This window comes from Lissotriton helveticus, chromosome 3_1, assembly GCF_964261635.1.
Source record: "Lissotriton helveticus chromosome 3_1, aLisHel1.1, whole genome shotgun sequence".
NCBI lineage: Eukaryota > Metazoa > Chordata > Amphibia > Caudata > Salamandridae > Lissotriton > Lissotriton helveticus.
Genome location: NC_136061.1, coordinates 2,068,011,652 through 2,068,036,991, shown reverse-complemented (window position 1 = coordinate 2,068,036,991; position 25,340 = coordinate 2,068,011,652). Strand labels below are relative to the sequence as shown.

General features: G+C 46.0%; 1 protein-coding gene across 2 annotated transcripts in view; it reads left to right on the top strand.

The window, feature by feature from the left end:
• MFGE8 (milk fat globule EGF and factor V/VIII domain containing) overlaps positions 1-25,340 on the top strand; it is a 208,016-nt gene that overhangs the window by 55,814 nt on the left and 126,862 nt on the right. For both annotated transcript variants that reach the window (XM_078683193.1, XM_078683194.1), the window contains exon 3: positions 23,194-23,325. In XM_078683193.1, the coding sequence (XP_078539319.1) occupies positions 23,194-23,325 (132 nt within the window). The remainder of the gene's footprint in view (positions 1-23,193; positions 23,326-25,340) is intronic.

Here is a 25,340-nt window from a genome sequence, read left to right as displayed (position 1 = left end):
CACTGCACAAAACATGTTCTGTTTAGACACATTCCAATAACTGTGTTAAGTAGGAGTGGGAAACCTGTTAAGAGAATTACTTTACCCTCCGCTGCAACAAAAGTATCGTTTTAAATCCGCAGCCATGGAAAACAAACCCATTTTCAGCTCAACAAACACCCAGCACAAAGAAGCGAACTGAATGACCTGTTTCATTCTGGAAAACTCTTATCCTTTATCAAGTGGAATCTACCCTGGGCAATGTAACTGTTCAGTGCCAGCCTCGCGAGTTCCTCAGCAAGACTGTCGATAACAAACGGGGGCCGGTAGCTGTCCAGAACAGCCTTGGATATGGTTACACACTCCCTTTTTATCCGTTGTTGCAACATGTGCACCAGTTGTGTAATTGAAATATGTGCCGAATACACGCCCGTTAGCCTGGCGTAGGCCTCAAACTGGAGCAGCAATTACTGATGTAGCAGCGCAGTTACTCGTCACTGAATTACATATTTCGCGGCACGTTAGTTAAAATGCATGAAAATGCGTACATTTTAAAACGAGCGTGGACGTGGTCCATACATTTACGTGTTGGCCTATGTGTATGTATGTATGTGGTATCTGTATAGCGCTAAACTAGCAGAAAAAGCACTGAGCAGGGTCAAAAGCAAAGAAGCAGTCGATAAGTGATTGGAAGGAACCTGGGTTCTGAGACTGAAGGTAGACTTACTTTGCTGTGATGTAGTGTTCTTTGAAGAGGAGTGTCTTCAGCTTTTTATTCAATTTTAGCGGCGTTTGGGCCGTCCAAATAAGTAGAGCGATGTATTTCCAAATGCTGGGTGCATAAACGGAGAATGGTTGCTGCCTTGTCTTTTTTTGTGTGTTTCTTTGTGTCTGATCTGACAGTGTCTGAGCTATTTGATGAAGCAAACTCATGTTTTTTTAAATGTAACCCTTTTTTTCTTAAAATGGGACTGGTTTAAATTGTATTTTTTTTCATTTAAGATAAGGCAGTGGTCCCCAGGACTTTTTTTTTTTTTTAACAGTCACAACGAGGAATGGGTACAATTGAGGTGTCCATAAAAAACTCAGGGCCTGATTACAATGCAGTTCGGACCTCAACTGACTGCTTGTCTGTTGTGGTCCAAACCGCATCTACTGCTGAGGTCCGACTGACGCATAATGCTGCGTGTGGTCGGCGCTGCAGTCGCAGGGACCAACCAAGACAATCCAGTGGGCCCCGTCGGTTGGAAAGACCTCATAATCCCCTAAAGACGGCAGTTCCTCCGTCGGGATTATGTCTGTTTCCAACAGCCTTGCCATTTCAGCCTTTCTGACATGGAAAGACTGTCGGAAAGTGACATTGGAGGCCTCTGGCAGGGCCCCCTTCCCCCTGGCCCACCGCATGTGGCCCTGGGGGGCACCTATGGTGCCCCCCTCCACATCCCTGCACCGTGTGGCAGGCACCTTAAGGTTGTTTTAAAACATAAAATGTTCATTGGGAGCTTGTCCTGCGGGCGGTTTCGGCCCGCTGCACAAGCTCCTATTGAAAAATGGAAGTTTGCAACCGCACCTGAGGTCAGTTGGTTCCCAATCTGCAGCTATGTCGGTCGGAGGCAACTTCGACCAACATAGTTATTAGTGCCAAAATGTTTTGCAACCAGATAAAACATTGATCCATTACCTACTGATTTGGTATTTGGAAGGGATGCCTACAACAAGCCCCATCCAGATGCTTAATCTGTAGTAATTCAGAATAACATTAACAGAAAAACATTTCGGATTGGTTTTCCACATCTGCTGATCCTAAAATAAGATTAGTAAATAGGAAAAAGCATTTTAACATCTGCAAACGGAGTCGAAGCATTTCCTGCCAGGTGACTTTTTTTCTCTTAACTTTTCGCCTCAGTCCCAAAAGTGCATTACTAGATCGGGCGACTTCCTTGATCTCTCACTCTTATCCTGAAACTGCTGAGCAGGTGGATGATAAATGATGAGACTTTATCCTTTTCATAGAAATAATAAACTGGGCATTTGACTGTGCTTTGGTCGCTACCCAATTGGCATTACGCAATTGGCTGTATGTAGTCCACAACTGGATCAGCGAGCCTTGGGTACACCATGCACGCGCCTATTCTGCAGTCTCAACAGCTTCCTCATGTGGAGCTCACAGGTCTCACTTTTAACCAAGTGACCTCAGGGAGTGAGAGCAACAGTCTCTCCAGCTGGAAACATATAGATTTGAAAAAGAGTAATCAGAACAGGGAACTAACTTTGTGGTGGCATGTGGGAGGGGTTGATGGAGAGGCCATGGCTGACTGTCTCAGTGACTGAGTGACGATTATGATAGTCATGACTTATTTTAATTAGCACTACATTTTCAGTACCATTCACGTGCTAACTAACAGGAATCCGATGAAGATGACTGGCTACATGCCTAGTGAGGGTGCCTGAGGGTTCTTTTTTCCTCACTGAATATGTTTTGCAGTATATCTACACACCCTTTTGGCGTCGTTATTCACTTCTGCGTAATGGTGGTGGTCTAATGATTACTTTGACCTCTCCTCTTATTTATTCTTTATTAAGGTACTCTTATGTTGTTTTGTAGTTGATTTCTCAGGGGTGTGAGAGTAACCCATTTTACCCTTCCTCTTTTGTTGTTTAAATATGTGCCTTTTGCTTGGTCATGTTGTATTCTTATATTTAGTGACGGAGGGAGCACGATTGTTAGATAATCCTCTTCAGGATGGAGGCCTCGATGGAATTAGTGGGATTTGGAGTGTTGGTCCCCTTGAGCTTCATAGGAGAATGGTGATGTTGCACTCCAAAAACATTTTTTAAGCATTTCACACTGTGAAGGTAGGAGATATAAAGCTAATTCGTCATTCCTTGTATTGTAAAAAACTAAGGCCATACATGCTATTGTGAATCCACCTTGATAGGGATATCTTTGTGGTTTGTCTCCGGCATCGTAGAAACCTACATTTTGAGGAGACTCTTAATAGGACTGCAAATGTCTTCTTCCTCTAGGGAGCCTGTATTGTATGGAACAGGCACCAGATGTATGTTTTTTCAAGATCTGATGTTGTGGGTTTAATCCATGAAAGGGAATTCAGATTTTAACCTATGGTGATATACTTATGTTTCCTTCTGAAATCAGCGTGATGTCGGTAGAAAAAAATCATTTTGCAGGATTTAGTTCCTGCCACATGTAGCCTACTTAAATGAAACCAGGATGCCCTCCGTGATAATGGTTTATAGGCACTTGGTATGGAGTGGTACGGTGCAGGAAGAAGTTACATTTCAGAGCAGGATTCAGATCAGACTCATTGGCAGCGGTATGTTCCATTCGCCTTGGGTTGTGAGTTCAAGACAGCTTGTCTCTTGTCCAGTGGTGGGATGTTTTCCTTCATTCCACATTGCCAGTTTCAGTCTCTCAATTGTTTCACCCACCTCCAGATCCATCCAGGGTTCTGAATGCAGGAGATGGATGGCAAGATGTGGAGGGAGAAGATGTGTAAAATAAGCTTCTTCTTTCTTCGCAAGCCGTTATTCAGAAATTCAGATTTCCTGGAAGACTAGGCTGATTATCCTTATACCTCCGCCTATCAAAGATGGTTGTCTCGCCAGTATTTGTTGTCTGAAAATTCCAAACCAGGTTGGCCTCAACCTTTCCTGGCTTAAACATATATAAGTAAGCTTGGACTTAAGAAGGGTGAGTCGCAGTGCGTATGGTCTCTGACTTAATTTCCATTGCTTTCATTGCCACCTAATGATACACTTGAAACCTTCCATTTGTGTATTGAAGCGTGGCATGTCCCTGTGGCTACTAGGAAGTGGCAATAGTTGTGAGAACAAGAGGTATCCCCGACTAAGATTACTAAACCGGGATAGGTAAATCAATTGAAAGAAAAGTATTTAGGAAACATACATAAAACTATGGACCTAAACGGACACGATGTGGTAATCGTTACCCTATTAAATCATATAATCAAATATTTATGATAGACAACAGACCAAAATTCAAATTGTATTTTATATTTATTTTTCTATTTCATATAAACTACTAAACAAATTTTATCTCAATGTCCAATATTTATAGTACTACTGTGTTAATACATGTTTAATCATCACAGCAAGTATAGTGCAATAGTCCCTTCCAAAATGTCATCAATTCTAACCGGACACATTTGAGAAACAGAATACAATCATTATTAACATGGCTAAGGGTTGTATTATTGCTAGTTTTATATATGTTTCCTAAATACTTTTCTTTCAATTGATTTACTAGGAAGTGGCACCCTTTCATCAGACAGTCCAGAAGGAAACCAGAGAGAACTTATTTTCATCCATTCCTTGTCAGAGGAAGGAGGAGGGATGTCTTGGAGGCATTATTTCAAATAGGGCATTTTAGGCCTTTCAGGATTCACTCAGGCGTCTGCCAGATATTCATCATCTGTGCTGGTTGGCCTCTAAATATTGAGTCGATTCTGCTGAGGATCTGTTCAATGTCGATGTCCACCAAAATTAAAGGCTTGAAGCGAGGTTTCTTAATGAGAGGAAATCCAACGAAAGGCGACAGTACTTTATCTACATCTGCGAGGGGGATCCGACCCCTGAGTGTCTGTAGTCCTCTGGAAAGGGACCACCATCTTGATAATCCCCTGCCCCTGGAGGCACTGCATGGGACAGTTTCGAACGCGCTCGAGGCGCGCTCCGGCCTTCTCACAGAGTGGGACTTTATCTACATCTGAGAGGGGGCTCAAATGCGTATGAGTGCCTTTAGTCCTCTGGAAAGGGACCACCACTTCCATAATTCCCAGAGCCTGAAGCTGCTGCATCGGGCCGTGAGGGGGAAGAGCCACTCATTTCCAACTTGCTCAAAGCACGCCCTGGCCTTACCGCTGCGCCTGGGCCAAGGGCATGCCCTTCCTTGCCAGGAATAGCCAAGGCAGGGCCAGCCCCTTGGCTTTTACATTGGACATCCCTCTTTATGCTGGTAAGCCTCTGCTGTTCCCTGTAAGGCTCCCTCATGACTGAGTCTCCCTGTTCCCCCACTGTGGTTTATGCAAAAAGCAATAACTGTGCCTGAACTCTGTGGACAAACTGTTGGGGGCGACTCGGTCTGCCTCTGAGTCTCCAGCTAATCACCTGATAGGGTATCCAGGTGCTTGCTGGGTCCGGAGGCTTATTCGAACAGCCAAGTCTTGAGGGCCATTTGGAATTCTGGAAGTGAGCTGATGGTCTGGAGGTGCGTGGGGAGGCTGTTGCAGGTCTTTGCAGTGATGTTGGAGAAGGACCATCCTCAATTTCTGCTGTGGTAGGTGCAGGGAAGTGAAAGGGAGGTGGAGCGGAGTCTTTTCGATGGTTGGTGGAAGTTCAGACAGTGGTTAATGTGTACGGGTCCTTGGGTGTATGGAGCCTTGTTTGCGTGGGTCAGCAGCTTGAATCGGCATCTCTTCTGTACAGGGAGCCAGTGGCATTGCCTGAGGTGGGGTGTGATTTGGATTCACCAGGGAAGGCCGAGGATGTCTAGCTGTGGCTTTCAGTATGGGCTGAAGTCTCTGTGGGAGGTGTGTGGCGATTCCTATGTAGAGAGGGTTGCCATAGCCCAGTTGGCTGGTGATAAAGGCCTGTGTCAGTGTGTCTCCTGTGTAGGGGTAACAACTTGAAGATTTTATGAAGGCATGCGCTGAGAGGAAGCAGGCGGAGGAGACCGCGTGGATCTGTGATTTCCTGGTGAACTTGTTGTCAATGATGATACCGATATTTCTCTTTGTGGTCAGAGGGAGTATGTGTGGGTCCTTGGGCTGATGGCCACCAAGAGTCGTTCCATGTGTTGCTACTTTTTCCAAAGATCAGTACTGCCGTCTTGTCTATGTTCAGTTGCAGGCAGTTGTTCCTCTTCCAGTAGGTGAGGTTTGTTATGCATCTGTGGAAGTTAGTTCTGCTGGAGGTGGGGTCGTCGGTGAGTGAGAGGATGAGTTGGCTGTTGTCTGCAAAGGAAATTATTTAGCGACCGTGGGATCTGACAATGTTGGCCAGCAGGGTAATAAATGGTTGAAATGGGATGAGCCCTAGGGTACACCACAGGTGATGCCCTTGGGTTCAGAGGTGAAAGATGGGAGGTGGAGTCTCTGGGTTTTTCCAGTGAGTAAGGAGGTGATCTATCTGAGCGCATCCTATTGGATGCTGATGTGTTGGAGTCTTCATCAGCGTGTGGTGGGATATGGTGTTAAAGGCTGCTGAGAGGCCGAGGAGGATAAAAGCTGCTGTTTTGCCTCGGTTGAGGAGGAATCTGATGTTGTTGGTGTCTGCTATCAGGACTTTTTCGGTGCTGTGATTGTTGCGGAAGCCGGATTGGAAGATGTTGAGTAGCTGGTCATGTTCCAGATGTGTCATGAGTTGATGATCTTTTCCAGTACCTACTCTGGCAATGGGAGCAGGGAGATTGACTGGTAGTTATTGAGTTCTCTGGGGTCGGCGGAGGGTTTTTTGAGCAGTGGTCGGACTGCCTGTTTCCAGGCTTTGGGAAGTGTTGCGGTGGTGATAGAGGTGTTGAGAAGGGTGGTGAGTTCCTGGCCTATCCTTTGGTTTCCGAGGTTGCAGATGTGGTCCGTGCATGGGTCTATGCTCCTGAGTGGGCGGATTTAATGGTGGAGGTACAGTCCTGGGTGGGAAGGATGTTCTAGGTGGTCAGTTAATGGTGTATGTCGGTTACAGTGGTGGTCCATAGGTGTGGGTTGGGGTTCAAGGTTTCTGTATATGGTTGCGATCTTGTGGAAGAAGTGGGTGAGGTTGTCGCACAGCTCCCCAGAGTGTATGATATAGTTTTCGCTGGCAGTCAGATTAGAGCATTCCTTAACGATGTTGAAAAGATCCTGTGTGGTGTTGCCACTGGTTGTGATGCGTGAGGCAAGGGCTGTCTTCTTTGTTGCCCTCAGCAGGAGGTGGTAGAGGTTGAGGAAGGTCTTGAAGGCTGCTCTTCCGGAGGTGTCTTTGCTGCCGCGCCATCTCCTCTCCAACTGTTTGCTGTCCCGTTTACTGGTTCTGAGTTCTTGGGTGTACCCCCTGGCCTATTTTGGAATATTTTCTCTGGATGTTGCTCTTGATGGGGATGATGCTGTCTGTGCAATTGGTGATCCGGGTGTTGACGTTTTTCACTCCCTTTTCAAGGTTGGTGGCATTAGCAGGGTTGTAGGTGTTGACTGCATTTGCCCAGCTGGTCTCTGAGATTTTGTTCCAACTCCGGTGGGTGGCATTGGTCATCTTGGGGGTGGCTGTGCAGGAGCTGGAGATGCTGAAGTGGACAATGGAGTGACCCGTTCATGTGAGTTCTGTGATGTGGCTGTATTTGACACGGTTGCTAGAGGTAAAACTTGGGTCCAGTGTGTGTCCTGTGGTGCGCCTAAGGTCATGGACGATCCAGGTAAATCTGGGACCTGTTCTTACTGTGGAGGTTTGTGGTGTTTTTGTCATTGGCATTGCCAATGTGGAAATTTAGGTTGCTGAGGAAGATGTAGTCCTAGGACTAGGGGCACAATGAAGTCTGTGATGGTATTACAGAAGGTGGAGAGCAGGCCTGAGGGACATTATGTGAGGGTGCCTTTGATGGTTGTCTTGTCATCCATGTTGAACTTGAAGTTGAGGTGTTCTGTAAGAGTGCTGGTGGTACACTGCATGGTGTCTTTGTGGATAATAGATGTTCCTCCTCCTGGCTTGTTCTTGCAGTCATGGTAAGGTATTTTATATCTGTCTGGGATCGCTGTGGCAATGTCTGGAGCAGATGTGGGGTTGAGCAAGGTCTTAGTGAGGAAGACAATGTTGAGGGCGTGGGTGGTGATGAAGTCCTATAATTCATTAGAAAGCTTACATAGTGAGCATGTTTTGAGAAGGGTGCATGCAAGTTGGTGATTTTGTTCAGTTGTGTCTTGGGTGGGGCTGGTCGGTGGGCTGGGGTCTGTACTGTGGCAGTGGGTGCAGGTGAAAGGTCCTACTGTGGGTCGGCTTGGTGGCAGTGTTTGTTGTGGAGTCCGAGGTCAAGAGACTTGGCAATGGTGTATCTTCGGGGGTAGGAGGGTCAGGTTCATGGTGCTGGGCGCAGTCCAGGCACAGACGGCGGGTGCAGACAGGCTCTCCTTTCCACTGGTACGGCTTCACCGTACCAGTTGTGCGGCCACACTGCAGCCTGCATTAAGTAGGTCATGGGGTGGGCTAGGCCTCTGTTGGCAGGAAGAACGGTGAGCAAGAAAACCTGGCCAGGAAAACCCAGGCAGCTGCGGTGTTACTGGATCAGTCTGGAACTAGCAGGACCCGGAGGCTACAGGCAAGTGCTCAGCTAGGTGTCCAGGTCCCTACTCCTTAGTACATATAAGACTTTGGGAAGGGTCTAAGTGGGCTCATGTGGTGAGTGATCACGCCCTGTTGAATCTTATGAGGACAGACTGCACCTTACTTTTGTGCTGGGCTACACTTTGCACTCTTGGCTCATTCATAAGACACCTTAAAGCAGCAAGAGTTTCCATTATTGTCCTACTGCTCTACGAACTAATCAACAAACACTATATAGCCTCCCCCCTGCACTGTCTTTTGGGATGACTTGGGTTTCTGGAGGCTCAAGACCCTCTGAGGCCTAAATCCCACTTGAAGGACAGGGTTGTATTGATAACTTCCTCCCTAGTGGGAGAAAGTCAGCACAGTGGAAATAATTGTTTGCTTTATGTCACGCTGGATTGACTGATAGAAAAGATTTGCTGCCAAAGTCTATCACTTCATGGTGCCCTTTTGTTTTTGCTGTGTTGCTTTAGTTTTTAATTAGTACTAGTCTCCATTGGAGAGAACTTGAGGATTGTTATATTTAAGTTGTTTTGTTATTTTTCTTTCTTTCTAAACAGGTAGAATGGACACAGTATTCACAATCACGAATCAGTTGGCTAAGTTGCAACACTAATTTTACTTTTGCATCACATCTGTTTGACCCATACAGACGGAATAATAGTAACTTAGGCCTAACAGCCCTGTTAACTTTTGGTCAACTAATCTTGATAGATGTTTCTATAACTAGTTAATTTGGAGTGGTCAGCTGTAGTAACTTCGCTAAGGGGTACCCTAGCAATACAGTCCTACTAGCTACCATGGTGATGCGAAAAGCCAATGATAAGTCACTGACACAGGGAAAGCAAAAAAACTGGCAAGACACACAGCTGAGAACTGTTGAAATAAATGTATTATTGGAATAAGTCGAAGGCTACCAAGTCCACTGATATAAGACCAGTCTTTTAAAAACCAGGGATACTGAAACACTGGCTCACAACACCATATATAATAACACTAGTACCTCTCTAACACTTGTGATTGGGCAGCAAACCCTAATAATACAGCAGCCTGATTAATTAAGTGTAACACCTGTAATAACCATTGAATGTTGCAACCGGTTTGTAGCGTTAGAGATCACGGAAGAACCAACCTCAAACAATACACCGTCACCAACGACTCATAGTAGCACTCTTCCTGTTGGGAGGGACTCCTCAAACCAGCAGTTAATTTAATTACTGAAAGAGATAATTTGGTTGCAGGATTACATAGGAAGGCTGTCTGAGGCCCTCATTGACAAGGAGGACAACTTGACGGCCCTGCAATTGAAGTTCAACTCCAACTCACCCCAAATCAAAAGGAAGACTGACTCTGCTCGCCCTAGCCATGACACCAGTTTGGAAGGACACCAATAAATAGCCCTAAACATGCTCACCAAACTCGCTCCATGTAACAAAGGCTCAGAGTACTGCTCGAGAGACTGGGGGGCGTCCACGCTCTTTCCAAATCCAGGATGTAGCTCTAATACTCATCAGGGATGTGACCTGAGGCTCTCAGAACCCCATAGGGGTAATGGATTATTTGGTCACTGTTAGAACCGGCTATTTCTGGTAGGCTAAGGCTGATGCCAAAGCCAGGCAGAAGCCACCATTCTAGTCAGGGCAAGGAAGTCACACGCCAAGATAACCCCTGCTCACCCTCTAGGTAGCTTGGCACGAGCAGTCTAGGCTAAACTCGGAGGCGATGTGTAAAGCATTTGCGCCAGCGCACAACAGCAACAACATATTAGGTACACCACAAAAGAGACTCCACACAAGGTTATATTAAAATAACTTTTGTATTGTCAAAACATATCAGATAGAAATCACACATGTACATTGTGCCAACTGGCATGGCAATATTCACAAGGGATTATTTACAAGACAGGGCCACATGGGCCACTGTCAGAATCAACACTTTGCAGATATAGAAATACTTGTCAGAAATTAGAATAAAAGTATATAAACTTCACTGTAACACAAAGTAACAGTTATAGATCACATCCAGTAACTACTGGGAACAGGTAAGGACCACCTACGCAACCCTAACCCCTTAGGAGACTGTCACGCAGGGGACCAGGACCTCACTAGGACCACCTGTACTAAAAGAACAACCCCCTAAGTATCACTCAGCATTTAGGGGTCTAAGCAAGAACACATTACCCATGATGTATGAAACACATTCAGAGGAGTAGTAAAGAAAAACACATAATGCATAAACCTACACATTCAGCGGTGTTAAGAATAAAGCACATGATGCAATACAAATACATTCAGAGGTACCAGAATACTACAGTGGCGCAAAAGTCACATGATGTCTAAAAACATTCAGAGGTGCAGGAATAAAAACCATACAATTGCGCACAGCCTTACATAAGCCACCACCTGTGGCAGTCCCTAGGCCAACTGGCCTCGTTGGGACTAGAACGCCCTGAGTCTCCATGTCAGGGGCCTAAACGATGCAGGTGCCCACTACTTGCTGGGCACCTGGGAACACTCACAAGGGCCTAAACGCTGCAGCTGGCACTAAGTGCTGCGCAGCTGTGACTGGCCGGGCACCTCTGTGCCAACTCTATCCCTCTCAGGGACTCCTTCTCCATCTTGCGCCTAAACGGTGCAGCTGCCCACTAATTGCTGGGCAGCTGGAGAAAAACTGCGCCGGGGCCCTCACTGGCCCTCAGGCGCCACGCTGGAGCCAAACAGGCTCTACAAACACCTAGGTCCACGTTGGAGCCACCCAGGCTCTGGCATTATACGTGCCCAACGTTGGAGCCACACAGGCTCTTGAAGACAATGGTGCCCCCCTACCTAAAACGAATGGTCCCGAACCTTCTCAGGGCTCTTCACAAGCATGGCCCCCAAGCCCCTCACAGGGACTTCTGAGACAACTACGGCCCTCGGTGGAGCCTCTCGGGGCTCTGGACTACGTTGGGGCGACCCGCTGCCAACCGGGGCCGCCCTGACTCTGTGCCCCGAAGCGGCACCAACATCCAGCAATGCGGGCCCTCAAGAGCCCCTCGCGGGCTCTGTAACCCCGGTGGGGCGACCCACTGCCATTCGGGGCCGCCCTAACTCGGTGCCTCGACCGGCACCGCACGGAGCTTCCTCCCCCGCAGCCCTTCACTCACCGGCTCTGCTGCGGGGAGGCTCCATCGTCGCGCCGCTCTCTTCGGCGTCCTCCCGGCTGCCGGCACCTCTCTCTCGGCTCCTAGCAAGTCCGGTCTCCCTCTCCACACGGGAGACCGGCGACGAGGCAGCCAGGCTTTTCCCCTTCTCTCGGGGCTCCCTCTCGGTCACGGGAGCCCCGCAACGGCCGCCATCTTCTCCCCGGGGCTCCCTCAGCCGAGAGGAGCCCCGCGAACGGCCGCCATCTCCCCCGCCTTCTCCTTTCTCTCCCCGCCGACGTTCTTCAGCTTCCAGGAGCCAGCCAACCACAGCGCGGCTCCTGGACCAGGCCCCCCTCGACGGACCAATCCGAGCACGGCTTTCTTCGGGTCTCGACCAATCCGGTCGCGGCCCCTTCGTGGTTGCTTTTCTTCCGCGGGAAAATCGAGGTGGGCACTCGTAATTACTAAAGTACATACGGGCAGGAAACCTCAGCGCGTCCAGCGCTATCAGCGGCCATAAAGCGCTCCTAAGCGCTAGAAAAGTCCAGAGAAAGCGCTCTCCAGCGCTTGGGGGAAATACAGCGCTCTTTAGCGCTAGAGCACAATCCACAGTGCTCCTAGCGCTAGAGCAGCAGGCAGAGCGCTCCCAGGCGCTCAGGAGGAAGCTCAGCGCCTCCAGGTGCTAGAAATACGGTTCCAGCGCTATCCACAGGAAAATGCAGCTCCTCCATGCTGCCAAAGCCCCAGAGCTTCCCAGGGGGGCAAAGCTAAGTCCCCCGTCAGCCCAGGCAGGGCAGAGGGGTCCCCCAGGAGTCCAGGGAAGTCCATCAGGAGTCCAGGGGCTGGGCAGGACTCAGGGATCCCCCTGAGCCCAAGCAGCAGCATGCCCCTGGCAGATTCAAGTCAGAAACAAGAACAACTTGGAAGGGAACACAGCCCCTTCTTATACACAGAAAAGGCTTTGAAGACTTTTGAAGTCTTTGTGTAAGCGAGCCCCTAAGCCCTGGGTGTATCTGGTTTCCTTCTCCTGTCAGCCTCAGGTCAGAGGTGACAGGGGGCCATCAGAAGGGAGAGCCAGCAGGGTGGGCCGACAGGCACAGCCTGGTTCCACCAGACGCTCTTTCCTCCCATCCCTGACAGCAGATGGGGGCCTTTCATCTACGGCTGACTCAGACCCCCTCCTCCGGACTCAGACCCCCTCCTCCGGGGCCCTGCAGACCCTGTCCTACTCAAACCAGACAGTCAATCCACCAGCAGGCCCAGGCACTCCTGGGCCAGGCTCACCAGCCAATCACGTGCCAGCAGACTCACTACACAAATATGCCAACTTCTAAAAGTGGCGCTTCTAGACTAGACACAGCCATGCCGCATATACCAATCCAGGTTCCAAAAACAGGCTAGGAAAAAGCAAAAAGTCACGGGGTGAAACTGCCCAAAGGGCCGGGTCCAACAGTCACCATAACATGAGGAAGGCCCCACCAACACCAAACCTTAAAATATGTTTAGTAAGACCCGCAGGAGGAAATACCAAGCAATCCAACATATTTATGATCAACGCCCTAAAAAATCCCACCAGGTACCAGAGAAACCCAAGATTCTCTAACAAATAAATGCATTCATTGGCTCTAAAAGGTTAGGGACTGCAGATCTGTCATAAGAGAAGATATACTTAAACCCACTAGGCTCAGCAGTGAAAACTCAACCTTGGATTACATTAGTCTGAAGCTAGTAAGTCACAAGCTGGTAGAAGGGTGGATAATTTAGGAGCATATCTATAGGCCTCCTATAGAGTCATTCATAAGACTTAAAGGTAAATTACCCTTGCTCATCATCCACCCTAGGACAAGCTCATAATCTGAACTCACTAACATGCCACCAGCTGCCACCCCTCCCAGCTGCACATGTGAGCGCCTTTTTTGAAATTGACTACCAGAAAACCAGCTGGAAGCTACTAGACCATTTCAGCTGAATTCTACATTATTAGATAGATTCCCAACGAGAGACCCCTGATCTAAACTTTATATGGTAACATCCATTAATGCCCCTAATCCAGTAGCAAAAGATGACTGGGAGACCACAAATATGCTAGCTTAACATGCTGGGGCAAACTTGCATCAGACTGACGCTATAAAATTCATGTCTTGGAATGTAGCGGGGGATAGAGCTAAGTTAGCAGGTCCTGAAAGGGGTGCCTTTACAGACCAACATCATATCATACTATTGCAGGAAACGTGGGCGATTCACCTGCGGAAGACCTTCAGGTGGCTTGCAGATCTGGCTTCGGATAGACATGTTCCCTAAAACAAAAAGAATTCCTTCAGATTGTAGACACATACTGGGTGTAGTTAGTCCAACAGGCTCTGGCCCGGAGGTCAGGCATATTGCTATCATTAACACTTACATCAGCTCTGAACCGGCAAACCTTTATTCAGGGACTGTGACCCAACTAACACACATTATCAATCCCATATTTCACGCCCAATTCAAAATCATTGCAGGAGATTGGAACACAAAATTGCCGACTGGTCTTACTTCCATGGATCAGATGGAACAAATACATGTGTCCAGGGTAATGTATGCCAGTGATACTGTGTTTAAGCATTCTAAGTCCGAAGCTCAAATCGTTGACTTGATTGTGACCCATGGTCTGAAGCTTGTGAATGGCTCTACTAAGTCCGAGCTTCCAGCCCACCCAACGATCAAGATACGCTTGTATACCATCAATATAGACTATATCTCTCTGTACAGATCATTATGGCCATAGTCAATTGATATGAAAGTAGTCTCCAGAAATGACAACCATCACAAAGCTCTAATCGCCCATTTTTAGGTCTTGGCCTGGTGAAAGCAGTGCATGCGCTGTTCTCGTCATACGAGGGCTTCTTGGAATCAAAACAGATTCCGAAGCTCTTGGAGGTGGAGTTGAAGCCCCGCCCATCTTCATTTGCTGGCGTCATCCTCCATGCAAAACGCAGGCTCACGATTGAAAAGGAGGCTAATTAGTCCCTCCTTGTTACCGCCCTATCCACTTTTGGCCCCGCCCACCGGGATTTGATATCTCACTTGCCGCGTTACAAACTGTCCTTCATTAGCTGCCACGCGCTATATTTTTCGCACAACGCTCTGTATGTCCTTGACGGCTCTACGGCTTCCCGTCCAGCTGCCCCTCGTCCGACTGTACTATTGTCGCATTGAACGGTAATATTCCTCGAGGCCACCTCTCCTAGTGTCGCACCCCTTGTCTGCCTGTACTAGCGTTGCATTTAACGGTAATATATTTCTCGAGGTTTAACATGATTCACATGAATTATTCAACACTGTACACCGGTCTAACTTCTCAGAGAGAAAGAATTAACATTTGATGTAAAACGGTCAACAAAGATACCCATCTAGTGACTGAACTGCAGAAGCAGGAACCCTCTGGATCAATCCCGGCTTCCATGAATGAACACACTGTGTGGTCCTAAGCAATTACCGTATTTTACTGCGCCTCCATTTTACTTATCATATGAAATAAATTAGTTCAGAATGGTATGTATGTTTTAATAGCCTTTACGGTTGGCCCGTCAATAATTGCAAGGCTAGCATTGGGTACTTATAACAACTGGCTTGCAACATGGTTCACTAATAGCCTCCTAATATGATGGGGATTGATAAGAATATGTAACCTATCACTTCTATTAAAGTCACTCAGTTTGGGAATATATTGTAATGCACATCGATCGCACTCACACATTTATGAGGCGATGGATATACCTTCGAGACTGTGTCATGGGGGCCGCCGGGGTGGGTGGTCATGTCATTAGAGTGGCACGGGACGGCGACATAAATAATGTTCCTTTTTGCAGATTCTTTTTTTTTTTTTAATTCCGTCATTTTTTTTATTGTAGAAACAAATATATATTTACATGGAGCATAACATATACATGGGTGAAAAAAAAAGAGGAAGAAGAGGAAAGGAGACCGCCCGTGGGGGGTGGGGGAGGTGTTAGTGGTAGACTTGTTCATTCCCTGCTTCCAGTCTTATTAAGGTTAGTCCAAATCTCGTCGTTCGAGCGCTGTTTGTCCTTTGGTTCCCCGTCCCCGGGTTGCGTTGACTGTCCTTCTCTGTCCCACTTCCCAGCTGCAGGCGGAAGAGATAGATGGAGGGGATAGAAGAAGAAGAGGAGGAGCGTCGCGCTTTCCTAGTGTGTGCCTTATCTGGAGGTCTGCTGCACGGCTGCTGTTAGTGGGTGGTTGACATTGTTGCCTATGGTGGTTTGTGTGATGAGAGGTAATTGTCTAGGGACTCCCACATGCTTGACTGCCTGTGTGTTTTGGGTGAGTGTTTCGCTGTGATGGTGTCCGCCCCCCTTAGGAAAGTGAGCCAGTTGAGCCATGTTTTAGGTGTGGCTTTCCCTGTGTCTTTCCAATTGTACAGAACTGTTTTAACTGCTGCTGTCAGCAGTAGATCTGTGAGGTCGCGGTCTTCTTTGGTTGTTATTGAGGGGGATGTGAACCCCAGTGCCAGGCTGTGGAAGTCTAGTTGCATGGTGGCCCCTGTAATCTCGTTAATCAGTGTTTCTATTGTGTTCCAGAAGATTGTGACTTTGGAGCAGTGGAAGAGTAGGTGTGCGAGGTCTCCCTTTTCTTTGTTGCAGTTCCAGCAGCAATCGCTGTCGCGGATACCCATGGCTGACAGGCGGGCGGGGGTCCAGTATGCCTTGTGTATGAGCCAGAATTTGGTCTGGTTTAGAGTTGTGGTAACCTTTCCCCTGGAAGTAGACCTCCATAGCTCCGCCCTTTCCTTCTCACTCAGTGCTCTGCCCACTAGTGTGCCCCAGTAGGTGTTGACCTTATCATTTAGTTTGGTGGATTTTGGGCCTAGGGCTTTGTAAAGGTGTGCGACTTGGTGTCCTAATTTGTTGAGGTTAATGGCATATTGTATGAGAGATGGCGTTAGTCCGTTCAGGTTTGCCTTCCTTATAGCTACCTTAATCTTCAGGAAGTTGTACAATTCTATGCTCTCTAGATTGTGTTCAGCCTTGAGTGTGTCGAAGGTTGCGTTTGTGCCATGTTTCAGTAGGTCGCTAGTTGTTGTGATGCCGTGTTTATACCATGTGTGCATGTTTAAAGTCTTGTCCCTATATTTTATTGTGGGGTTGTGCCATATGGATTCAAAATGGGTTTTCTTTATGCTTGTCCCCATTAGCTTGTCTATGCCTAGGAGAGCTTTTCTTGTGCTGCTTAGGATGGGATTTTCTCTTATTGCTGGGTGGCGGGTGGCTGTAAGTAGGGCGATAGGGTTCATTCCTTTCAGTAGTTCTCTCTCCAGTGTTAGCCACGCCAGAGTGTATTCTGTGCTTGGTGCGAGCCAGTATAGTCCCTGTCTTGCTATGCACGCTGTCTGGAATCTTCTGAAGTTCGTTATGTTTAGGCCTCCCTGGTCTTTTGTCAGCCTGAGCTTGTTTAGGCTTATTCTGGGCTTTTTCCCCCTCCACAGAAAGGTGTTCAGCATTTTGTCTAGTCTCTTGTGGAAGTCTTCTGTATTTATCAATGCTAGCATGTTCAGCATGTTATTCACCATTGGTGTGAGCATCATTTTAATCGTTTCTACTCTACCCCACCACGTGCTGAATTTGGGAGACCAGCCCTCCACTCTCTCCTTTATTTTGTGTAGTATGACTTGTTCATTGTGTTCTAGTGTAGCTCTGAGATCCCTTTCGAAGAGGAGACCCAGGTATTTGATGGGTTTCTGTTGCCAGGTTAGGCCGGACTGGCCTAGTACCGTCTTAGTGGTGTGAACGTTCAAGGGTTTGCACTCGGATTTGTCCCTGTTTAGTTTATATCCCGAGACCTGGGCGTATTGCTCTATCGTTTCCATCAGCGCCTTGATTGATCTTTCTGGGTCCTCGGTGGTTATCAGCACATCGTCTGCGTATGCCGCTAGCTTGAAAGTTTCTCCCTCTACTGGTATGCCCTTTATGTCTGTGTTGGCTCTGATCATGTTTAGGAGTGGCTCTATCACTAACAGGAACAAGGCTGGCGATAGTGGGCATCCTTGTCTGGTCCCCCTGCCTAGATGCAGTATTTGTGAAGTCCCTCCGTTTAGTACAACTCATGCTTTGGGGGCGCTGTAGAGGGCCAACACCATCTTCCTATATTGGGGGCCGAACCCGAATTTCAGCATGCACTGGTCCAGGAAGGGCCAGGACACTCTGTCGAAAGCTTTCTCAGCGTCGAGGGCTATCATTACCGCTGCGTTGGAGCTCTTGGAGGAGTGATTTATTATATGGCATATCAGTCTTGTGTTATCGTGGGACATTCTGTTCCTAAGGTACCCTACTTGCGAGCAGTGTATGAGCTTGGGTAGGTAAGCGTTTAATCTGGTTGCTAGAATTTTGGCGTAAATGTTAGTCTACGTTGATAAGTGATATTGGTCTGAAATTCTTTGCCTCGTTTGTGTCTTTGCCCTCTTTCGGTATTACTATTATGTTGGCTTCTGCCATGGTCGGAGTCATGCGTCCTTGCTGGACACATTTCGTGTATACCTCCTTCATTGTGGGTCTTAGAATGTGTAGGTAGTGCTTGTAGAAGCCGTCCGTGAAGCCATCTGGTCCTGGTGCCTTATTGTCCTTGAGACTCGCTGTGGCTCCCTTTTTGCAGATTCTGACTCCCCTGCATGAGTGGAGGAGAGTTGGGCTCAGTCTCCTCCCAGCTCCTCTGCTTGGAGCCAGTCTTTCCCAGCCACTGCCCAAGAAGAGGAGGGAATCCCAGCGAAGTGCTAGTCTGCACGGATGTCGGAGCTGTTTGGCGGAACGATACAGAAAGTTGGCCATCTGACGTGTGAGCCTCAACCAGTTATAGACATGCTGCAGGTGTATGAGTAATACAGTTCAACACAGGCAAACATATGCAACAGGAATACTTCCACATTTGGCTAAACAGAGCTAGAAACTGAATATACGAATTTCAAACGCTCTGTGTCTGTAATGTGAACGCTTGCTCTAGGCTAACATCGCGGGCAAAAATAAATTGCTCAAAACTAAATTTCCAAGTTGTCAGTTTTTACACCTAATGTACGAATATTCAAGAACTCCCTAAAGGCGCCAATAAACAGTATTAGTGCTAGTTTTGCAAACTTCCTATGATGTTTTCACGTTTTTTGAGTCTTTTACTCTTTGTTCCAACTTGTGTCGCTACGTTTGAATCTGAAAGAAATAGCGATCGCAAAATTTGCCCGAGAATTCATGTTGTGCAACACCTAACTGGCACTCACCCAGATCATTTACAGATACATTTATAAATACACGTTGGATGTACGTGGGCAGCACACGGTTTTACAATGCACTGTTCATGGATGATGCCCACAAACAATATAAGCGAATATATCCAACGTGCAATTGTGACCTAGATTTCTTTACACAATAAGGCGCTGATTAGGGGTTAGGGGTAGTGATAATTACTGCAGGGTGGGGTAAATCATGCATGACTTTCACGAATCGTCTGATCACAAGTTAAACAAGCATTAAAAATGCAATAGGTCTCGCCTTTCATTAAGGTAAAGTCATTTGCTTTGCTATACAATACCATTAGCAAAGCAAATGGCTTTAACTTAAAGACGAGCCCTTTTGCATTTTAAATGCTTGTTTTTGCTATACCCTTTTCAAACTTAAGCTCACAGGGCATCATCATTATAAGCAGGGTTGTAACATGCAGTAACAAAAGGAATGTGAAATGGGCAGGAAAAGCAGACAACGCCACAGCCCTGATGCAAATGTACAATCTTTTTGCAGAAAGTATGGCCCCTCTAGAATCAATAGACCTAAGCCCTATAAGTTTTGTGCACCATCATTGTGAACTTATGGGGCTACTGAAACATCTCTTTACCGAGAAAGGGCGGAGGGGTAAATGGCCATTCAATCTCCCTGGCTGGAATTCATGAGACTGCAGACATGCCAAAACATTATTAACTGAAGTTGCAAAAAAGCCGACCGTAGTGTGTTTGCTGATGCCAGAGAGCCTATAAGACACTTCTGATTAAGACAAAAATAGGGTGGGACGCAAAACAATGGGAAGAACGTACTGAACCCCTTTACAATAGGAATACCAAGGTTTTATGAAAACTTATGGCGACTGGGAACCGCTCCATAGAAAATCATTGTGCTACAGTGGTCCAAAGCGAAGCATGGGTAGACCATTGTAGTGAATTATACAGGTTACGGACCAAAGACAAATTCCCACTTATTGAGGTTGGTATAGTAGATCAGTCAGCAAAAGGTTGGGACTGAGGCTGCAGCTCCTTTAGAATTTGGAATGACAGAAACCGCACAGGTGCTTCAGTTGCTAAAAAGGCAGAAGGCACCCAGCCCCAATGGCATCCCAGGTGAGCTATACCTGTCCCAACCAGAAATCTGGATGCCCTATTAGAATGCTCTCTGTAATGTTATCCTGAGAGGTGAGGACACCCCCCCCCCTTCCTGGCACAGACACACCATCATTCCTATACACAAGAAGGGGAGGAGAGATGTCCCATCCAATTAGAAACCCATCAGTCTGATTGACATCAGCCAGAAAATCTTTGACAGGCAGATACTGATAAGACTTCAAATGTGGATAACAGATCACCACTTTGTATCAGCTAGCCAGGCTGGGCTTAGGGCAAAGGCAGTACCTTGGACCAGGTATATTGTTTCAGGACGATCTGATGGAAGTATGTCACCCTAAGGTAGAATTACCTTTACGTTGCCTTTATAGACTTACGGGCAGCTTTTGATCAGGGTTCCATGGACAACGTATTGGTGGTGTTGGAGTCATACGATGTTCCATGTGATCTCTTAAGGATTCTGAAAACCGTACACTCTGACATATGCACAGGTTAGGTCGGGCTGTAATCTTACAACTAGGATAGCTATAAACCATGTATCAGGCAAGGATGCGTGCTTGCCCCATGCTCCTTAGTTTATATATTAATGGATTGGTAGATTGGCTGGCAAAATGTAACCATGATGCCAGTAAAATTTGCATGTGCCAACTTCCTCATCCTTATGTTTGCAGACAATATGCTTTTAATATCCCAAACCCCGCGTGGCCTTCAGTTGCTGTTATTTTATTTTGCATCTTTTGGCCTTGCAAGGGGCCTTGAGATAAACCAGCCAAAGTAAAAATGTATGGCACTGAACCCCCACCGTTCCTTTCGAGGCAGAATGAGGATAGAAGGAGCAAATAAAATGACTTGATTACCAGGGTGTAAGACTGGCCGATAACATGTCTTTGGTCCCACAGTAAAACCATCGTGCTCCAAAGGCCAACTGCTATAGTAATGAAATACTAGGGCACCTCCGGCAGAGCCGTAACACCTGCCCATGAAGTATATAGGGCAACAGCTTTGTCAGGGGGCACATATGGTGCAGAACTTTGGGGATGTGCTGATATGTCTATGCTTAACCAAATTGATAACAAACTCGTCAGGACACTATTTAATCTGCCTGCAAGCACATCTCTCACATCACTTTGACTTGACATAGCTCTAAAGAGAATTGATCAAGTGAGACCTTTTGGGTGCGCCTTTGGATGATACTGGACCTCGAGCTATATAGAAAAGCCCTTGTGGAGATAGTCGCTATTGACAAGGGAGTTTGCACCCCATGGCTCAGGAAAATAAAAGCATTGTGTGAACTTGTTTTAATGGGGGAGGTTTGGCTCCCCCCACCTAAATGTCAAAAGTTATCTTTATAAAAATGAAGCAGGCTTATTGGGACCTTGCGTTGGAACAAACCTGGAAAGACCAAAAAGCGGGGAGTATCACCGAGAAATTTGTGAGCTATAAATATTTTTTTAGCTTCACACCTTACTTGGACAGGATTCGCCCCACCTAAGCTAAACGTTTGTACATACAGTTCAGAATAGGCACCCATCTGTTATAATCTTTTACATCAAAATGGTAAGAAGCTGCTCATTATCTTCCCAGTACCCATCTTGCCCGCAGTTGGAATAATCGTAAATCACTTTCCCTTTTTTTCTGTTCTAGTTATCCCCTGCCCTGAAAAAGATGGATTATTCCTCCCTGCAATTTAATGGGCACAGTTCACAATTGGGAACCTTCTAGGATACTTAGGTGTGACGCAAAGGAGCACATTGTATTTGCCATCTCTAGATATTTAGTGTGGACATGAAGAATCAGATTAAACAAGCTATCTGTGACAACATAGCCGGAAGACTTTCTGGTCTCAAAGTGTGCGATTAAACCATAAACTTTACCTGTGTCTCCAACATTGTTGCTGCTAGTTAAACTTTTTAAATATGCTGATCTATGTGGACTACTAAGAAGTATGATCTGAATCATGTTCTGTACAGTCTTTTAACAATGCCTCTGTTTGTATATCTGTTTATCTTTACAAACTGGACCGCCCATGCAGGTTTTTTAAGCAGGACTGCCAGAAGTATTCATTATGCCGTTTTAATGCAAACAAGAAGTTTTAATGCTTTAACTTATTTATATATGAATTTTATGGTTATACAAGCCGAAATAAAGTATTGACGAAGGTGAAGAATGCAGCTTGAATAATGACCAGTGACTGAGATTAATTCAAACACTCCACTTATGACCTTTTTGTTTTACTAATGAGAGGGATGAGTTAATTTAATAACAGTTAATGCTCGGCTGCATTTGGGAAGTACGCCAGTCAGCTTTGATCTACGTAATTTCACAATTTAGGCTAGATCTGTGATATAGAAAACATACATACATACCTACCTACATCTCGAGCTACATTTTTGATGAATTTAGAATGTAGCTAATTAACAGATGTTAAATGCCTACGTTCTAGGACATTTAGTTGGCTGGGCCTTCCATTCAGGGTACTGATATTGCCTTATAGCCCAGTGCTATGGACTATGTCAGCAATTAAATATGTACTCCACAATACCTGGCCGAGCTGACAGGGCCATTAAAAAAGAGCAGATGTTTAAAGCCAAGTTGTCTTAATGAAACAGCAGCATATCTCCCTCTCTAAACGATTTTCAGTCAGAGGTGTTGGGTAAGGGATGGATAAGCCTCTGCAGCACCTACCTCTACATCTGCCCTGCCAGATAGAATCCCCTACCTGCCTGGGTAACACAGGGCAGAGGGTGAGTAGTTTCACACCGTGAAAGGGGAGTTCAGCTGTGGATGAGGCACCAAGGAGGTGGTTCCATCTCCTTCACCTGCAGAGTCTGTTCCAACTTTCATTCCCAAATGTCAATGTTTAGTAGAGCATCTATTCTGACCCTCTCATCCACGGGATGACCTGTGGAGCAAGTGCACCCCAGGGATAATCAGATAACCCCCCAAATTAAGATAGATGCAAAATACAGTACTTGAAATGTACCCATTGATTTGGCATACAGCAGTTGTGGGGGATATTCAGTTACTGAATCTAGGTAATGAGTACATGGCAAGTGCACTTTGCATCCCCCATGCATATTAGGCATATGACTGGGAGGAAGAGACCTTCCTTCTGTTTAGTACAATGGTGTAACAGGGTCTCCAGTGTTCTTGCTGCCCATTCTTCTAGGACTTATATAGTTAACATGTTTTTCCTGGACTTAAGTCAGAAGATAAGAGACACTAAGCAATGTAGTTGGAGATTGATGTGATTATTTGACTGTAGTTAATAAATAATTTGGAGCAATTGTTCACAGTAGTATGTGTAAACACTAACAAAGTGTGCGTTTTGTGTCACAAAGTTGACAGCAGTTGATCTTCATCACATTTTAATTTTGTTTTGTGATTCCCTCAGGTCCCTGTCACCCGAACCCTTGCCATCACAGTGCAGAATGCCAGATAATTTCCAGCACCCGTCGTGGGGATGTCTTCACAGAATATGCCTGCAAGTGCCATTCTGGGTATGAAGGAGTACACTGTCAAAAGAGTGAGTAACCCTGATGCTGTTTCTCTGCTATTTAAAGTCACGACTTGTAAAAAATATTTTAGAGGACATTAATTATTTTTGCCCAGAGTTCCATCCTCCCCTACTAAGCCAAGTGTCATGTATTGCCAGGTGAAAGAATAGATGGTTATAGAGCGCGCAGGTCACCCGTCAATATTTTTACCAACATACTCACCTAGGGCCATATACAAATGAATCGCAATTTCTCAGATCAGGTAACCTGGGCACTGACTATCAGATATTGTACTTCCTAGGTCCTATACCCTTGACTTACACTCCAGGTCACTGGTATCCGTGGACCTATGGGATCAGGGAGTTTAGCATAATGGGTATGGTAGCAATACAATAATATGTACTCGTATAATAACCACAGACTCGAGAAGTTTTGAAAACCTTTATCTAATCTTCATCAAAAGTCATAAGCCAAAGGTTTACAGCAAGCAAGCTATCAATAACCAGAATCATGAAAAGGGTAAAACTATGCAAAAGATAGATTATGCCAACCATGTAGAATTCTAATGGGGAGGTAAGAACAGGGAACATACTGAAATTAATTTATAGAGATCAGATTTGAAATGATAAATTCTAAAGGATGGGAAAGATAAGGGACATGCTATAATCACAGTTTAGTCTCTTCAAAAGGGTGGGAAAAAGCAGGAACACAAATTGTAATGACGAAACTGATTTAACCATGTAGTTATAGGGAAGGTAAAAAAAAATGGAGCACGCTAATAATTCAGTAAAAACCTCTTTAGCTTCTTCAAAGGGAGGGTAAAGAAAAGAAACATCTATATTTTCATGAACAGTTCTTTATCTTCAATTCTAAAGGATGGGAGAAAAATGGGTCATGCTAAAATAGCAAGAATCACGATTTTATTAATTATCCCAAAGGAGGGAAAAAGAAAAGAAGATATGCAATTATGACTTTAGCAAGATTCAGGGAGGGTAAGAAAAGGACGCAAATATACTATTTGTTTTCCACACAGATTTATATTTACCTAGATCGATGTGAAGACCAACCCTGGCCACGGGTCAGTTAAGGACAGAAACCCAGAATGATGCAAACGCCAGTAGGCCAGCAAGTGCAGGTCAAAATCAGAACAGGAAAGCCAGATTTGGATCAGAACCGGACCCCCGAAAGTTGAGACCAGCACCCGCAGTTCAGTGGTAACGCCTGCGCTACTCCCTCTCTGCAGCTATCAGTCAAAACCCCGATTGGGTTATCGATTTCCCCAGCAAAGTGCTTCGCCAGCACTTCAGGTACCAGAACCCCGATTGGGTCAGCGAGTCTTCTGACAGAGTGCTCCGCAGCACCTCTGTTCTCGATCAGCTATTGAGTGCGTTGGGTCAGTGACAGGTCAACTATTCGGACCAGTCAGACAAATTCTCTAGCTAAACCTACGCTAGTTATACTATTTTCCAGGTCAGTGTACCACCCCCCAAATGTTGCAAGTGTAAGAATCCCCAATTTCGATTGGACAAAGGAAGAGGACAGGTCATCACACCACCTAATATTTTAGAATTTCGCCGTCTCCTATTTAAATGAATGTTCCCACCCATTGAATTCGGGTTCTCATGATCTCTTCATTCCATATAACAATGAACAGTCTATTGACAAACACATTGTAGTCTTTTGACTTCTTCTTAGTGGTGTCAGACGTGAGTTCCCAGGCACATCTTGGCTGTGTCTGCCGTCTGCCTTGAGTTCAAGAACACAGAGTTCATCCTCTTGCTGGGGACTGTCATGCGTAGAAAGGATTTTCAAAATGGAGTAAGTAGCACCTCCCAGGCCCAAAGATTACGATACATGAAAAGTAAAAGGAAACCGCTTTAGAACACAGAATAAATGAATACACTGTATACCATGAATCTCTACTCTATACCCATTACTTTATAATAAACTGTAGCATTAGGATTAAGCAGAACGGATAGCTTAGCAAAAGCAGCAGTGCAAGCTTCACGCATATGAGAACACAAAGCAGCCATCTTAATTCTAA